An 18,933-nucleotide genomic window follows, 5' to 3' on the forward strand; every position below is an offset into this window, starting at 1 on the left:
GACAAGAAAATCAACATCTATACCGATTCCAGATACGCATTTGGAGTCACACACAACTTCGGCCAATGAAGAACAGGGGATTTCTTACATCTGCAGGCACTCAGATATCCCACAAACAGTTGGTTAAACAATTTTTACAGTCTTTAAGGCTCCCTAAACAAATAGCCGTAATAAAGTGCGCTGCCCATACGACTGGCAAAACCCCAGTGGACGTGGGTAATCGTCAGGCGGACCACCAAGCCAAAGAGGCTTCTCGCTTAAAAGACATGGTGGTGCCCAAAATGATGAGTCAGACTAAAAGCCCTAAGGGTCAGTCTCACTCTGAAAAGCCAATGCCGACCATCACTGACATCATTCAATTACAGGAGGGCGCTCCTGGCTGTGTAAAAAGATTATGGGAAGAATTGGGATGTTGTTATGATCCTGTAAACAAATTGTAGGTCACCCCGGCAGGGCAAACTTGTATGCCCAATGCATTAGCAGCCTGGGTCACCGAATGTGTTCACTTTGCAACTCATTGTGGTGCATGAGCTATGGGTGATATATTGCTGAAGACTTGGTGGCATCCAAGACTGCAGGACATAGCACAAAACATTAGCAGTCGTTGCTGGTATGTCAGCGATATAACCCTGGAAAAGCAGTACCCTGTGAAATGGGTAAAACCCCGCTACCGGAAGGTCCTTTTGAGACACTCCAGATGGATTACATTGAGTTGGAAAGATGCCAATGTTATAAACATGTATTGGTTATTGTTGATGTATTTAGTCAATGGATAGAAGCTTACCCCACTGTAGATAACAAAGCTTCCACGGTAGTAAAAGTTTTGATGCGAGAAATTGTTCCTAGATTTGGGATTCCATATCGATTAAGCTCTGATTATGGACCTCATTTTGTGGGACAGATCAATAAGGAATTTTGTACTCAGCTGGGAATAAAACAACAATTACATTGTGCGTACCGACCCCAGGCAGCGGGAATGGTAGAAAGAGCTAATCAGACATTAAAAACAAAACTGGCAAAACTACAGGCAGAGACTGGAGCCACTTGGCTCAAATTATTGCCGATTGCCCTCTTCCAGATACGTGCAACCCCGGCTGGAAAGACATGACTGAGTCCCGCCGAAATTCTGTATGGAAGACCCTTTCGCACTCCCTGGGATCAAGAAAGCCCTAAGGAAGTACAGTTTCACCGTATGACTACTGAAATGGCCAACTATGTGATAGCCTTGACCAAAGTGCCAAAAGGCCTCCATTCACGGGTGCGAGCTGCTTATGAGGAGATATCTCCCTTGTCCAGTTCTGTCACTATTAATCCGGGAGAGTATGTCCTGATTCGTAATTGGATTAGGAAAGGATTAGAATCCCGATGGGAAGGACCATACCAGGTCCTACTCATTACTCCCACTGCTGTAAAAGTGGAAGGCAGAAATGCCTGGATCCACATCCACCATTGTAAGGTTGTGAAAATGCAATAGAAAATAACCCTCTGTTTTGAGCCCTAGGTAATAACTCCGGCATCACTTCAAGGATGAAGGCCACACTTATTATTGTAACCCTGCTGGGACTTTTGGAGATGAAGGGGGAGGCCAAGCGAAGGATCTGCGGTCCCAAAGGAAGGCAGACTCATCACCTCCAGCGAGGAGACACCTTACAATGCACCAGTCAAGGCTCAGGAGAAGGACCTTGGAACACGACCCCTGTGGATGGATGTTCGGCCTACGTACAACAATGCAATCAGACCATACTCATCAGTGGAGTGACTAAGGGCAACCTACCCTGTCATCGGGTCAACTGTAAATGGGACTATAATATGTTTAGTAAGGAATGTGGTTAAAGGAATATTCGTAGATGCTAGTCGATGCAAGCACAAATTTGTAGTGGCCAACACATCCAAGATCTATCCCGTATATACATCTCCTCAGTTTTATGGGTGTACGCTAGACGTCCCATAGGCTAACGGGACAGGTACCTTCAAGTACTCCCTGATGGCTGAAGGGTTTGACGTGGACAAACTCACTTCATACAATGGGACGTACTTTATTTGTGGCCACAAGTCATATCCCTGGCTGCCAGAGAATTGGACAGGATCCTGCTCTCTGGGGTATATAGTCCCCTTTTTCACCACCTCGCCAATCTAGGCGACCATTACCAAACGATGAAGCGACAAAAGAGAGCAATAACCGAAACGCAGCAATACATTGGGATCCTGCTTCCCGCCACCGGGGTAGCTCTTGCAATAAAGGAAATAAGGAAGGTAGCAAAAATCCTGGAAGAGGTAGCAAACGACACCACTGAAGCATTGGCAGAGATAAATAATGAAATGGTAGCAATAAGAACCATAGCCCTGCAAAACCGAATGGCCCTAGATTACCTCCTTGCAAACAAAGGTGGGACATGTGCTGTGATCAGTTCAGAATGTTGCACCTACATCCCCGATAGTTCGGAGAACATCACCCACCTCGTGGATCATATCCGCAAAGAGGTTAAGAAACTGCATGAAACATCAAGCGGTGGGTGGTTAGATTGGTTGTTTGACGGATCATGGGGTTCTTACCTGGTGCATGGATTAATAATCCTGGTAGTTGTAATACTTGTAATAATCATGCTTAGCTTCCTAATAAAATGCTTGTGTAAAAGCGTCGTAGCAGCAGTAATTTCCCAACAGTTAATACAGTAACATGAAGTGAGCCTTGAAGAGCTAATGGATGAGAAAGAAGGTGCAGAGGAACGTAGGAAAATGATAGAAGTGCAGATAGAATGGGAAAGACTGAGGCAAGTGGCTGTGGATTAGAAGTTATCATAAAATGATAAAAGGGGGGAATGAGAGTTTGGCTCAAGATAGAATCGGAGCTTGATGGAAAATGGAATGTCAAAGAGAGCTTGATGGGAAATAGAATGTCAAAGCTTTGTGTAAAATGTGTACGTGACTTTCGAGATGAATCGCTTCTGATTTTGCACTAGACAGTCTGCAATACCAGACGCAGCTGAGGGAATGGGTTCCTCATATTAAAGATAATAATAATTTAGCTGAGAGCAACAGAATGTGTCCCTAACTTGGGCCTCTAAGGGGGCCGTCCTCAGAAAAGGGACAGTGTCATACTGTATATAAGCTACTAATATTGGCTTGCTGCTGTGCTCCCCCGAAGTACAGTGGTGCAACCCCGGCCACGAATAAATGTACGTTGAAGTGACTTGGTGTTCGATTGATCATTTCATCCGGACTGACAATAGCGAATTCTCAACTTCAGGTCTGGACACCCTAGATGGAACCATTTTTGAGGGGCTGGGTGGAGCTTAGAGAGAGAAAAAGAATCCTGTTTGAACAAGTGTGGGAGGAGGATTTGGAAAGCAACCAAGAGAAGTCATTAAAAGTTGCTTCTGAGACAGGCTTTCGGAAAGAGGTCTGAAAGAGCTTCACTACTAGCAGCAATACATTCTGTAAATGCAAGTATCATTGTTGCCTGCCTAAGTGGAGTTGAGAGCTGCATATTCATCTTATGTTTTGTTTAATGGGGAACCGTGTGTTAGAGCTAAATACACATGTAAGCTGTTCTTGTTTTTCTTTTGCTTTGATAAAGTATTGTTTGTAAAAATAACCAAGCTCTATTTCTTAGGCAATCACTCCCGGGGTGAATCGATCTTTCCACGCAGTCTTAAAATTTTAGAAAATGTTCTGGTCTGGTCCAGTATCTTAGTCACTATTTAGATCTGATCAGGTGTCCATAACAAATGGGTTTCTTCCATTTCCCCATATCACGGCTCTTGATTTCCCTCCTTCACCACCCTCAGTTTCCCCCTCTTCACCAGCTCCCAGGTGACCTCATGGCAGTAGGAGTTTGCCCCATGACAGTTACTGGTTTCAAACCTTGAACCACAATAGTCAACTACAGCAGGCAGTAGAAAGTTGAATTCGATTGCATTTTCTGTAATTTTTCAATTTGAAATATTTCACCCTCAGGCTGTCTGCCTGACAGAAAATGTGTATCGTAAATATCAAGAAAATTACCATCTTGTGAAAAAATGTACATAAAATGAGCAAAGAAAAGTGCGCAAAATGCACTTTCACAAATTTTACGGATAAAGTCTATTTTTGGAAAAAACGTATTTCCAGAGAGACTTGAATGCATTTGCACAGGGAACACAGGAAGTTAGCATTCAGGCACAGCAAGAAATGAGGAAGGCAAATGGCATGTTAAAGCTTAATGGCAATGGACTTGAAGCGCATGAATAAAGAGATCTTGCTACAATTGGAAGGAGCTTTGGTGAGACAAAACCTGGAATACTGTGTGGAGTTTGGGCCTCCAGATTTAATGAAGGATGTACTCTCATTGGAGACAGTACAGTGAAGGTTTGCTAAATTGGTCCCTGGGATGAGGAGGTTGTTCCACGATGAGTGGCTGAGTAATTTGGGTTTTGCAGAATGAGAGGTAATTTCATGAAAAATGCACGGTTCTGAAGGAGATTGACACAATGGGCATTAAGGATGTGTCCATCCTCCCCCATCCCCACAAGCCCCACCGCTCCCCACCCCCCACCCCGGCTGTGGAACCTAGAACACTGGGGTGCACAATCTCAGGATAAGGGGGTAATTATTTAGGACTGAGACTAGGTGGAATTTCTTCACTCAAGAGGTCCTGAATCTTTGAAATTCCCTACCCAAAGGGTTGTGAATGCTCCATCGGTGATGATAAATCGGGCTGACTTAGATTTTTGGTCTATAAGGGAATGAAGGGATATCGAGTGAGGGCGGGAAAGTAGAGTTGAAGCTAAGGATCAGACATGATCACACTGAATGGCAGAGCAAGCCTCGATGGGCCCAATGGTCTACTCCTGTTCCTATTTATTATGTCTCAATGTCTCATATGTTCCTATTTATTTGAATACCACAGCTCAACTGGGGACTGTTTAGCTCCGTTGGCGAGACAGCTAATGTGTTGTTAGGATACATGACCCGACCTCAACATTTGCTACAACACCAGACAAGAACCTCAAACAATTTCTTTTTAATTTGTAAATCTGTGAGGAAAGGCTACTTCACCCCAGGAGTGATGTCTCTGATCTATAGAAATTTTTTGTGTTAAAACAAACTTTAATTTAAACACAGAATTAACCACATTAACATCAAAAATATATATTTACAATTATCAGTTAAACATTTCTTAAACACAAGGAAAAACTTACACTTATTATCTATACCTGCCACTAACTCCATTAAGCAGCCCAATACGGTTCAAATGTCACTTATAAATAAAGTTTAAAAACAGGATTACTTGCTCAGCTGTGTAGAGACATTTGGAGAGTGTTCCTTCCAAGAGCAGATTCAATACACTTCTGCTCAACCTAGCAGTATTTGGTAAAACTGCTGTTCAACTCAAATACCTTCTGTCTTGTCAGACTCAAATCCTATGTAAAACTGCAAAACAACACAGACCTGACTCCTCCCATTAATTATATCATCTGTATCCCACTTTTATGTCATCTGACCTGCTTAGCTAGGAGTAAATACAACCCTTAATACATTATCTACTCTCCAAGGAATCTCCAGAAATCATAACAATGTCCCATTAGCCCTTATCTGTAACCAAGTAAGTGGTTGGAATCAATCAAGACCTCACCTTTTATGGCTCCTTAATTACAGATTTAGTAGACACAGTCTGGATACCTTTATTACTGCCACAAATATATGCCTTAACTCAGTCTATTAATAACACTACTGTCACAAATATAAAATGTAATATATAAAATGTCTACACTCATCACAATGTAGATCAGGTTAACACAAACAGCACAATATTCAATCTTTGCTTTGGCTGAGACAGACTCCAGACCTATTACCTGTGACAAACATAATCACAGCACTTTGCCCTGGTTTGATAAATAATTGCCAAGGAGCTGCAGGGAGGACAGCCCATTCAGGAAGAGTAGCCCCATATTCAAATATGAAGTTGCCGTGTACTTGAAGCGACATCAAAAAGTGTGTATTTAATTTGTTAATCAAGGATATTTATCTTAGACCATGATCATTTCTCTCCCAATGATTACCAATGATTGTATAAAAGGAAAGGCATCAATGGCTTTGGTTGAAATGATTCCCTTGTCTGCCCCTCCCACATGTATGGCGGGTTGTTCTTCATGTCCGCATGGTTACTGATGTCAATGTTTGGATGTGTTTATTTTCCACATGGGGAGTTTATACAAGTGAGTTTATACAAGTGAGTCTATGTAATTAAGTGGCACAAAATCAGCACCTCAGAGGAGCAGTAAACTTGCCTTGGCCGACATGCAAAGTCGTGGACAATTTAAGATTGGGCAGACACCCAAAAGGAAGTTCATAACATGGAGCTGATCAAGAGATTTGTTTGGCTTTTATCCATCAGCCACAGGCCCGTCCTTGCAATAGTTCAGACACAGAAGGAACACCCTACAGGGATCAGCTAACATGTGGGTTATATTATTTTAAACAGGCATGCTTTGGCCATTGCATGTTAAAATATGGCCAGTTTGATATTAAAACGTGTTATTCTGGAAGAGGTTTTCAGTCACATAACTTGTTTTGTTTAAAAACGGGACACACATCATCCGGCCTCCAATGGTATCCGTCTTCCTGCACGGTTCACAATACCCATTCCATCCATGAGGGGGCATTAATCTGCGGGCAAAAATACCAATCACCTCATCAATATCAGAATATGAATGGCATAAATGCGGGAACGTTTTTGTTCCAATATTACTCTTATAACTCATCATTGCAACTTGAAATCGGCCGTGCATTGTGCAAATCCAGGCTGATAGCAACAACAGCAGATCAGCGTCCCTTCCGAGACTGCAACTTTTAAAGGTGGACTCCACTTTATATAAATTAAACTTAAATCATGACTGTTTGCTGTGATTCATGCAATTATGGCACGTTTCTATGTGTCACTAATTCTTCCCAAAGACACATTCAGAATGTTTTTATAACTTTATTCCCTATTGCATTCTGTAAGTGTTTCATTTTTCATGCCTTACTTAATGACCACGTTTTCTGACCGATTCTCAACAATTAGCCTATCTATGGTTTGATTTTACTTCCCCACACCTATGCTTTCAAAGGATTATTTCCTTAATCCCAGCTCACGGTTCCTTTAGTTTGAAGTGTCAAGAAAAAAACTTATCCGAGGACTTTCCGGAGAGAGTTCCTTATTTCACCCCCTCCCCATTGCATTGGGATCCCTTGTCGATGGGTAAAGGGGATCGGTGATCTCCAGACTCACTGTTTCCCACTCCCAGGAGGACTGTTTCCCCCCCCCGCCGCCCGCCCCCACCCCCACCCCCAGAATTACGGATCTGCTACGTCTCCTGGAGGCCAAGGGGAGATATTGGCAGCTTTTATTGCGCCAAAGTTTGACGCAAACCTAGTTTAATAAGCGATCAGCCCGCCCAGCGGCCAGCTGCAAAGCGGGGTGTGCCTGAGCAGGAGAGAGAGAGAGAGAGCCCTGAGCAGGAGAGAGAGAGAGAGAGCCCTGAGCAGGAGAGCCCTGGGGAGGAGAGAGACAGGCTTGAGCAGGAGAGGGAGCCTTTAACAGAAGAGAGAGCCCTGAGCAGGAGAGGGAGCCTTTAACAGAAGAGAGAGCCCTGAGCAGGAGAGCCAGGCTTGAGCAGGAGAGGGAGCCTTTAACAGAAGAGAGAGCCCTGAGCAGGAGAGCCAGGCTTGAGCAGGAGAGAGAGCCCTGAGCAGGAGAGGGAGCCTTTAACAGAAGAGAGAGCCCTGAGCAGGAGAGACAGGCTTGAGCAGGAGAGGGGAGCCCTGAGCAGGAGAAGGACTTGAGCAGGAGAGACAGGCTTGAGCAGGAGAGGGGAGCCCTGAGCAGGAGAGACAGGCTTGAGCAGGAGAAGGACTTGAGCAGGAGAGGGAGTGGGATGTAAGAGCCTCACACAGTCCGAAAATCAGGGCTGAGAGTGTCTCCAAATCAGCGATAGCAGCTCTCTTCCCCCCCCCCCCCCCCCAAGAAAATAAACACTCAAACAACAGGGAGCAAGACTTTGGAGAAAGCGATCATGAATGATATCAAACTTGCCGTGTTAGGCACCGACGGAGTTGGGAAATCCGGTAAGTGAGGATTGTTTAGGTCATTTCACTCCTGTATTTCTAAACAGAGACCGTCAACTTCTTTCCCGGGCAGTTTCTTTGTGTGAAATTTCAGGAGCCTCCCCCCTGTGTGGATCATTGGCCGCTGATTGATTTATTTTTCTCCTTTCTTTACAGCTCTTGTGGTGCGTTTTCTGACCAAGCGTTTCATCGGCGAGTACGCGTCCAATTCTGGTAAGTGCTGAACCCCAGTGCTGAATTCGGAACCCCGCCACCCTCGCCAACAAACTTGTCTGGGCTTTTCAGTAAAAAGGGTGCTGATACATTTATGTCAAGATGTACTTTTCCCGCTAAGGCCAGTGCCCGGCCACAACACGGTCAGATTTTGCATGGGGAAGCTGTGCACGTGATCCACAGGGTGCTCACTGCGCAGAAGGAGGCCATTCAGCCCGTCTTATTTGCACTAACTCTCCGAATGAGTACTGTGACTTAGTGCCATTCCCCTGCCTTTCCCCCTCCCCCACCCTTGTACATTGTTTCTATTCAAGTAATCATCTATTACCCTCTTTAATGCCCTGATTGAACCTACCTACCCGACACTTCCAGGCAGTGCATTCCACACCCCAACCAAAAAGTCTTTCCTCACATCACATTTGCTTCTTTTGCAAATCACTTTAAATTTGTTCCCTCTCTTTCTTGATCCTTTTATGAGCAGGGATAGTTTCTCCCTATCCCCTCTCTTCAAACCCCCCTGGACTTTGAACATCTCCATCAAGCCTCTTAGCTGTCTTTTATTTTTGGAAGACAGGACCCACGTGGGCAATTTTCCCCTTTGCCAGCTGATGCCAGTGTTGTATCTGTACTGGAATAGTTTGGATAGGGGCACAGTGCTGGAGGGCACATATTTAGTACTACGACCAGGATATGTCAAGACCCTTAACTTTATCTGTATCCAATGTCTTCAGTTGCTCCTTGATACCAGGTGAATTAAATTGGCTAAAAACTGATTTTGAGGACCTGTATAATGAAAGGGTCCAATGCAAGGCCAGATTGAAAGGTCATTGACCTGAAAAGGTTGAAGATGCCTACTGACCTGCTGAATATTTCCAGCATTTTCAGTTTTTAGTTCCAAAAATACACTGTTTATGTTAGTGATGCTGTGTCATTCATTGTAAATTGCTGGCAAACTCCCTTTTGAAGACTGAACATCCCATAAGAACCTGTTCCCATAAGAAATATAGTTGGTGATGTTCTGCCCAATATTTACGATGCCGTGACTTGCCTTTAATCTCAGTTTTAATCACAATTCAAAATGTTAAAACTCATTGCACTGAAAACCATCAGCCCAGGGGTAGACATCAGCAGGAAGCTACCATGTCACCCAGCCTGTGAGTAGTACTCATAAAGCACAGTTTGTGAAATCAGCTTGTGCATACATTGGCATATTTGTTTACGTCAATATCGTGATTGAATGTCAGAGGTATTGAATGATTTAACCGGAGTTATTTGTGAAATCCTGTGATAAGGCTGAATATAAATCCCTTCATTTACCCCAGGAACTGAAACCTGTGTGCAATATTTAAAAATGTTATTTTTTAATTGCAGCTGGTAACATCCGATTTTTACTTGATTTATGCACAGGTTGACATCAGAATAAACGGCTTAACTTCTTGTGTCCTTACCGTTGCAAAGGTGTATCTATTTACTGAAATGGAGTTCCTGCAAGGCATACCTTTTAAGGAGATGTAGCAACAATGCCGTGAAATATTCTGATCGCCAGTTATTTTTGTTTTTTTTGCAGAGTGTATCTACAAAAAACGCTTATCCATAGATGGGAGACAAATGAATTTAGAAATATTTGACCCTTGTTCCCAAGTGAGTATTTCTTCAGAGTAGGTCTCTTGTGCTGATGGTAGAAACTTAATTCTATTCTGAAGACTGACAAAGTCAGGTCTGTTGTTGTAAAGTTATATAGGAATGATGAGGTGACCTCATCGAGTATATTGCTTCTTTAGACAATGTGTAAATCATTCATTAATAACTGTTAGTTGTCAGTTCCATATATTGTTGGTATGAGATGCTAATAGGAGAAGCTTAAAGCCAGTAGCAACTTGATCCCTTCAAAGTGAAGTGTTTTGATATGTCCCAAGAGTTGCAAAGAGTGCTATAACCATATAGATGTTTGACAGGAAATCTCAAAATTATTAAAGAGTTTGCACTGGTAAATGGTGATGTTTCCAATATTGACAAGGGCCATAACTTGACGATCATCAAGTGGGGAACCTAAATTCGTAGGATCCCTACAGTGCCAAAGGAAGCAACTCAGCCCTTTGATTCTGCACTGTCTGTCCAAGAAGAGCACCTTACCTACATCACTCGAACCCCATGCACTGATCATGGCCAATCCACCTAACCTCCACATCTTTGGACTGGTGGAGAGTTAAAAGAGATATTTTGCAGTAGAGAGTTTTCAGTCTGGCAGTGTTCTACTTGAAAGACCATGAAGTTTATTTTTTTTAAAAATTGGCTAAGTGTTTGAAAAGGAGCAATAGATAAGGTTATAGGCAAAGGTTGGGGGATTAGAGCTGATAACATCATACAGGAGTAACGAGTAAAGTGAGTTTCTTTTGTTTTATGAATGCTGTCAATGGAGTTTAGAGCCTGTCTTAGCTCACTTCCTAATTATGGCTGTGGTTAATCACCAAGGTTTAGCCTTTTTGTTTCTATTTGACAGTTGCAATTACTTGATAATACATGCCAAGGATATGAGTAGGTTATAATTCATGTGACTACCTCCAAACTGAATTGATGATTAGTAAGTCAAATAAAGCACACTTCAGACTGCCCAGTGTCTTTCTAACACTGTTTCTCTTCCAGCACTGTGAGAGTAAGTCCACGTTGATCGATCAAGTGAACTGGGCTGATGGGTTTGTTGTGGTGTACGATATTGGTGACCGATCCTCTTTTGCATTTGCAAAAGCACTCATTCGGCGAATCCGAGAACTGAGTAGCGAAATTTGTAAACGGTAAGAACATCATTCCATTACCTCACAGATCCTGTTACCTCATTGAATTGGGCTGGTTAGATCTATTGGCTGCTGTCCATCTCATTTACAGCAACCTCTTTATTCTGTTGTTCTTGGATTTTAGTCACTCCTGTTGACTGGTGATTTTCTTTATTGATGATGATGCATCATATTCTTATGTCACATTTATCAGATGTTCATACGTGTCTCTCCTTTCATACAGAAGTAGACCCAAAATCCTACAGTTACCACGAGAAGCCTGCTGTACTGTATTTGGCTGTCATTGGCTTGTCTCAGTCTCGTTCAGTCAAAAGTTCTAATACAGTAAGCCCTGCATTGGGCACTTAGGATTCAAAGAAATAAGAGGCGGAGTAGACCATTCAGCCCCTCGAGCCTGCTCCACCATTCAATGAGATCTTGGCTGATCCGATTGTTGTCTTAATTCCATTTTCCTGCCTGCCCAGCATAACCCTTTACTATCTTGTCAATTAAAAATCTGCCTCATAATGTCTTAAATATATACAGTGACCTAACCTCCAGAATATATACAGTGACCTAACCTCCAGTGGAGTGCACTATGTGGAAGAGAATTCCAAAGACTAACGAACATCTGAGAGAGGAAATTCCTCTTCATCCCCATTTTAAATGGGCGATCCCTTAATTTTAAACAGTCCATCTCCACGAGAGGAAACATCCTCTCAGCATCGACCCCGTCAAGCCCCCTTCAAACTTTATATGTTTAAATACGAGGACTGGAGAATTGCAAATGCCAAAACCTTTTTCAATAAAGGATGTAATGCAAAGATAAACCAAGGAACCATTATCTTTATCTTAAGACCTTTTGGGCGCCATTTAACTCAACGGGAACAAAGTCCAGTAGCGAGCATGTTTAGCCTCGTGTTTCCTGCCACTCGTAGCGTCAAGAAACACAAGACTATAAAACATGACATGCGTTTGATAAGGGGCCTCAATGGAGAACGCATGGCCAAGGCCGCACATAGCCTCATTCTGTACACTGAGGAACTCAGTTCGCCGGTACTCCTCAGTGAAGCGAGAGATAGGGATGCCATTTTTAAGTGGCGTCCCAAACTCTGAAGCCCCTAGCAACCCCTGACCCACCCCCACCCCACTATGGGAGTGTCCCACTTCTGCATACCCCCAACACCTGCTCAGGACACCCCCAGCCTCATCACGCCCACAGAAAAAATGCCAGCTTGGCACCACCAGGTGGCATAGACAGGGTGCCCAGCTGGCAATGCCAGGCTGGCAATGCCAGGGTACCACACTGCCCAAAGGGCATGCACCTGGGAGCCTCCGATCCCCTGGGAAACCCCCACAAGTGCCATTTGGTCCCCGTTTGTGGAGACCAGTAGTGACTGGAGCTCACCTGAGGTCTCTGAGGTGAGGTAGATTGATCCCATGCCTCGGGTACCTCTGGAATGTGCACATTAAAGTGTGACTAGCTGTCTCGCTTTACTATGCAGATTTGCTAAAAAGTGATCACGCCCAAAATGGGCAGGATTCACATCACAACGCCCCGTGAGATCGTGTTAGATTGTGTGAGGTGTTACGAACCAGATAGATCCCGGGAGCGGGATTGCCCAGCTTTCATTGGCCACGCTGCTGTGCAGGGAGCTGTTGTTTGGGCACAACATGGCCACTCAATCACGCCCAAATGTTCCAGTTACTAATGTAGCCGTATACTCCGTTCCCCTCACCTTCGGGATCAATGCCCTACCCAGCACAAAAAAGTCTATTCGCGAGTAGACTTTATGGACATAGGAGAAAAACGAGAACTCCTTACTCCTAGGTCTGCTAAATCTCCACGGGTCTACACCTCCCATCTGCTCCATAAAATCTTTAAGTACCTTGGCTGCTGCCGGCCTCCTTCCAGTCCTGGACTTCGACCTATCCAGCCCTGGTTCCAACACCGTATTAAAATCTCCCCCCATTATCAGCTCAAAATTGAGTTGTTGCTCACTTAACCTGTGGTTTACCTGATCTGGGAGTTCATGATACTTCCAATCCATCTCAAGGATGGAATTGATGATAGAAACAGTGCTCTGATCTTTGTTGGAATAATCCAAAATGAACCTGAAGATTGGGCGGGTGAATTTTTGGAAACAGCAAAGAATAATTATACTGATCTTGGATCATTGCATCTTGTATGTGCACTCGTGATAACAATGAGGACTACTGTTAAGGCGAGTTTTTCCAGAAATACTAGCTGGGAAGCACAAGGAAAGTGAAGTGCAGGAAATGCTTGATCAGAATGCTAGATAAACACTGCCTAGATGATTCGACATGTGAAACTGTGGACTGTTTAATTAGACTGAGCCATAGCTGAAAATTTTCTTGCCTTTCATTGCTAATTTTGAGCTCAAATCCAAGCACAGCTCAAGAGCAGCCTCATACTAAAAAGTTATTGTGCCACCATGTCCAGTGTTTTATCAGTGGTATGGCCTTCTACAATAAAATATTTATGTTATTAAGACAGAAATTGCTGGAGTCCCTCAACAGTTCAAGCAGCATCTGTGGAGAGAGAGCAAGAGAGATTGATGACTTTTCATCAGTTCAGGAAGATGAGATTAACCGTCTCTAAGGAAATACAGAACTAGTGAAAAGATGGAGCTAGTGAAAAGGTGGAGCAAGAAAAGAACAAGGGACATTTTGAGAGGATGGCAGACAGGAGTGATTAAATACCAAAGAAAACCAAAAGGAAGCATTAAGGTGACAAACATGGACACGAGAGATGGGTCCCACGGAGCTGTGAGTGATTCCAGAATGTCCAGGACTGGGGATTAAAATGTGAAGTTGTTAAGGGCAGAAGGAAGTAAAGTACCTTGCAGAAAGGTGACGTGCTGTTTCATGAGCTTGTATTGAGCATTGTTGGAGCAGTGTACGAGACGGAGGAAAGAACGTTAAGAGAAGGGTAGCAGATATTTGAACAAAAGGTGCCTGTTATTTACTTACTGTCCTTTAACCACGCAACTCTTTCATTCGCATTTATTGCAAAATAAATTATATTGTTTGGCCAGAAATGAATTCACAGACTGGATTTAGCTGTATGCAGCTCTGTACAATTTATTGTACTGTAGATTATCATGTTGACTTTCTCTGTGGAAAATCGTATACAAAAGTTCAGTCACATTGATGGAACACTCAAAAAATGATCTTCCTGATCTGTTTGGACACAAACTATGATATCTCTGTTCAAATTTGTAAAAACGCATTGCAGGTTAGGCTGGACACAGGACAATGGTAGAAAAAAGGGCAACATTATCGCCTTGATTTTCTGATCAGTGTTGTTTTAATCCCGGCATTAACCCAATGGCTAAAATTACACTGATTAGAAAATCTAGGCGTATATCTTCAGTTCATTGGCCAAATGGCGATATAGATCTGGAATCTCTTTTAACATTGCCATTTTTCATGTAATAAACTATAAACGTCCAATTCTGGAAACAAATAAAATAATAAGTCAGGATGTCTATCTTCTGTATGGACTACAGCTTGTATGGCCATAATCTCGACAACTGATGTAATTATACATTTGTTTTTTCACAAGTGTAAACTTTGGCAAAATTATTATATTGTGGAGACTGAGTTTACTTTTATGACACTGTTATAAAAGTTGTAATTGTTAGGATTTGTATATCCAATTATCTATGATAGCATGATCTGTGAAGAACCAAAATTACATTTGTATTTTTAAACAAAAGTCATGTATATTCCCTTTCTTGGTAACTATTTAAGTCAGATTTAGGTTGCCTTTCCAAAAATCGTTATTTCGGTCATCTCATTTGTGTTTCAAGAAAATTTGTTTTATTGTACATTGGATCTTGTGGGTAAACAGGAATTTTCTCAATTTCTGTTGAACTATCAGATAGTTACGTGCACTGTAGCTTTGTATCATTTGATTCACTTGGATAACTTGTTCAATTCTTGAAGTGATGCAGGATCATTGTTACAGGTGCTTTGTCATTGACCAATTTTAGTCACCAGTCCCTAGAGATTGGTTGATTTCTAGGTTTTCTCAATAACATTGGCCAGAATTCTCTGGTCGCTGTGATTCAATTTTCCTGCCATCAGCGAACGGCACGCGGTCGAGAACCACATGGCTGGCGGACGGGAGAATCCCGCCCATTGTACCCAAAGTTATCTATTTAAAAATTCTACCATTGTGTTTTAAAAAAATAGTTCATGAGGTGTGGTTGTCGCTGGCTGGGCCAGCATTTGTTACCCATCCCTGAGGGTATTTAAGAGTCAACCACATTGTTGTGGATCTGGAGTCATATGGATGCCAGACCAGGCAAGAATGGCAGATTTCCTCCCCTAAAGGACATTAGTGAACAAGATGGGTTTTTACAAGAATCGACAATGGGTTTCATGGTTATTATTAGACCTTTTTAAGTTCAGATTTTTATTGAATTCAAATTTCACCATCTGTGGGATTCGAACCCGGGTCTCCAAGGCATTACCTGGGTCTCTCGATTACTAATCTACTGACAGTTGGAGGCCTGTTAGCTCAGTTGGTGACCCTCAGTTGGTGACTCTCAGGTTAAATCACCACCAGTTTGCTCTCCCCCCTCAAATGGAAAAGCAGCCTTTGGTCATCTGGGACTATGGTGCCTTTACTTACTGAGAAACTGCTGGTCACAAAGGAACATTTACAAAAAGATTGCACTTTTCTTTCCGAAGGGAGTGCGCAAAGCTCGGCTTAAAGACTTGTTTATTACTCTGGGCTTTATTTTCTTTTGCTTTTCTTTCTGTCAGGAACATGCTTTCAACATTTCATATAGATCTATATTGGCCAGGAAAGTATTTCAAGGCATTTTGCCTGAACTATTGGCATACAGTAATAATAATTAACAATTATTTGAAACATAGTTTGTGTTCAAAAAGTTAAGAAAAATAACAAAGAAATCAGTTTTCCAAGCTTATATTTAAATTTCACATTTACGCTGAAAAACATTCCTGTGAGTTTAATTTAAAATGTTACTATTACAGTTACAAATGCCCCCTCATTTGTAATCTGGTGGGCGGGCAGACAGAAAGGTGGAGTTGAGACCACAAATCTAATGGCAGAATAGATTGGATGGGCCGAATGACCTAACTTTGCTCCTGTGCTCCTATAGTCTGGCAATAATGTAACATTCACCTATGCCCCTTTTTATAGTCGAATTCCAGTGCATTCTGGAGATGTGGTGAAAATGATATGCAAAATTCACATTGGAGCTTTTAAGGCCCAACATTCAGTGGCCAAGGGAGTCTCACCTGCCAGCTGTGACACTGTGAAGTCATAGGGCAATGTTAAAAGCTTGCTAATGTGCATAGTCAGAGTGAACTTGGAAGACCGGTGGTGTCCATAGCACAGCATAAAGCAGTTGTTGAACCTCATGTGGTTTCCTCAAAGATGTGGAATTAGCTTTTCAGCCTCTGGCACCAATGTGGCTAAGTAGTAAAAGAGGCGAGTTGTAGCAACCAAGATTGGGATGGCGATTTCAAAACCTTTTTGGTTTAACATTCAATGTAAAACGCTGAAGACGTTAAGAATTTACTGACTGCCTCCTAATCCATTGAATTCTTCTTCACTTGCACAGGGAGGCAACGTCGGTGATATTTTTAGTTGGCAATAAGCAAGACCTGTGCCATGTGAGAGAAGTGAGAGAGGAGGAAGGACTGCTCCTGGCTGGAGAAAACAAATGCCAGTTTTGCGAACTGTCAGCAGCTGAGCACCACCAAGAGGTGGCAATGATGTTTTCAAAGGCCATCAGGAATGTCAGTGGGAGCCGCAGGAGAAGACCCAGTGGTTCAAAATCAATGGCCAAGTTAATTAATAATGTATTTGGCAAAAGAAGGAAATCTGTGTAGATGCTTGATGCAATGTTCTTGGTACTGATGTACTGTCATGTATGCAAGTCCCCCCCAATAATATCTGTTGCTTTGTTTTTCCCTAATCACAATCTGTACATGGATGTTAAAGTTAATCATTTCAGAGTGAAATCCCAGAAAACCACAACCAGGTGCTTTCTTTTGGGATGACCGTCCGATTTCCAATTGAAATGGATCAAATGAAATGGTAGTTGTGGTGGGGAGGGGGGTCTCTGACTGAGAACTCCTGGCACAAATGATACTGTAGAGAATCATGGAGTTTGCAAGTGGGACTTAATGACACTCTCTGCTCAAAGGCCTGCAATTTACTCCACCATGTAAAGCTTTTAGCTGGAGGTATTAATTTGTAAACACTCCTTATGTGATCTATTGTCAGTGACTCTATAAGACATATTGGTACGTTATATCATGCACACTATAACAGTGCAACAAAATATTATTATATTTTGATTCCTATTTAATGGTGCAACATTTGGTGGAGACATCAAGGTTCTTACATGCAAATTTAATAAAAACTTGTCTATACTTATCACTTGCTTTTCCAAGGTGAAATGTCACTGTTCTGTCACACTTGAATTCTATCAGGAGCATGTGTTTGATGCACAGTAAAAAGGTACAAATATAAAACCTGAATTTATATCACCGCAGATGTAAATATGTGAAAGTTTTGTAAATCACGAATAATAGTAGGATCATATTGTACAGCTTTGTGTAAATGAAACACTTTGCCAATCCCATGATCTGTTGGTTGATTTATATTTCTTTTTATAGTTCTGTCATTTTCAGTGTCGTGCAATTAAAACCTTTACGGTTTCCATGTGTGCCAGTAATTGCCTTCAAATTCCCCTGGTCAGTCAGTTTGGAGTGAATTTCTAATTCCAGTAGTTTGGAATTGAAGGGTAGCTTTGAAAATGGGCATCCCAGCATTGGAGCCTCGTCCATTGGAATCACACACTAGGAATTTCTAAACATCCCTTCATAATCTGCTGTCCATTAAAATTAATTGATAAATAATCGTGGCCATGCGCTTGGTGGCACAGTGGTTCGCACTGCTGCTTCACAGCGCCAGGGACCCGGGTCCAATTCCGGCCTTGGGTAAATGTGTGGGGTTTGCACGTTCACCCGGTGACTGCGGTTTCTTCCGGGTGCTCCGGTTTTCTCCTACAGTCCAAAGATGTGCAGGTTGGGTTGATTGGCCATGATAAAAATTGCCCCTTAGTGCCTAAAGATGTGTAGGTTAGGTGGGGATACGGGATTATGGCAGGGGACTGGGCCTAGGTAGGGTGCTCTTTCACAGGGTCAGTGCAGACACAATTTGTCGAATGGCCTGCTTCTGCACTGTAGGGATTCTGTGACTCTTTGGTCAGTATTCCTGGCAAGCAGAGCTCGGCAGCAGTAGCCATCCGTTGTAACATTTCCCTACTACTGTCTCCTCTTTCTTTACCCTTCTGCTCTGTTGCAGTAATGGCCAGTTGCAGATTTGGTTGAGTGAAAAGTCAGTTTGAGTATTCATATATCTTTTGTAGTGTTCATGAGGGAGGGGCAGGGGCCTGGGATCCAGTGTGATGTTCAGGTGGCAATATGGCCTGTTGTTTAAGCACATTGCCTGATGATTTGTGTTTTGTCATCTTTGTGCTTTCGGGCACACATCTTATTTCCAGTACTATGTTTCTCAAGAGTTCAACAATACCTATCTCCACCGTTTAAGTACCGATTTTATAAAAACATCTCCAGGCCCTTTGCAGAGTTTTATTGAGGCAAACAATGGGCAAAGTGACAAAGGGTGGAGAAGTTAAGAGGAGTAACCATAAGCTTCGCTGAAGCAAAATGTTTTAAAAATGGCCTTGGAGAAGGACCGTGAGGTGTAGCAACAGAGGACTTAAGGAAGTTATTCCAGTGTGTGACACCTAGATGAGTGACGGAGCGGTCGCCAGTTGTAGGGCAA

The 18,933-nt window shown here is 42.7% G+C and overlaps 1 protein-coding gene across 1 annotated transcript; it reads left to right on the plus strand.

Moving 5' to 3' along the window:
• The first annotated feature begins 7,440 nt into the window (after positions 1-7,440).
• Positions 7,441-17,801, plus strand: rergla (RERG/RAS-like a). The gene is made up of 5 exons (XM_072471735.1): positions 7,441-8,088; positions 8,245-8,301; positions 9,869-9,942; positions 10,945-11,093; positions 16,697-17,801. The coding sequence occupies exons 1-5, from the start codon at positions 8,037-8,039 to the stop codon at positions 16,965-16,967; spliced, it is 603 nt and encodes a 200-aa protein (XP_072327836.1). The 5' UTR covers positions 7,441-8,036; the 3' UTR covers positions 16,968-17,801.
• The last annotated feature ends 1,132 nt before the right edge of the window (positions 17,802-18,933 follow it).

This window comes from Scyliorhinus torazame, chromosome 13 (assembly GCF_047496885.1).
Source record: "Scyliorhinus torazame isolate Kashiwa2021f chromosome 13, sScyTor2.1, whole genome shotgun sequence".
Classification (NCBI taxonomy): Eukaryota; Metazoa; Chordata; class Chondrichthyes; order Carcharhiniformes; family Scyliorhinidae; genus Scyliorhinus; species Scyliorhinus torazame.

What these genes read in the sequence shown, in the direction of transcription:
- rergla (XM_072471735.1), top strand. Translation starts at nt 8,037, where the DNA reads ATGAATGATATCAAACTTGCCGTGTTAGGCACCGACGGAGTTGGGAAA. An exon ending in CGAGTACGCGTCCAATTCTG is followed by an intron (nt 8,302 to 9,868) that starts GTAAGTGCTGAA and finishes TTTTTTTTGCAG; the next exon opens with AGTGTATCTACAAAAAACGC. An exon ending in TATTTGACCCTTGTTCCCAA is followed by an intron (nt 9,943 to 10,944) that starts GTGAGTATTTCT and finishes TTTCTCTTCCAG; the next exon opens with CACTGTGAGAGTAAGTCCAC.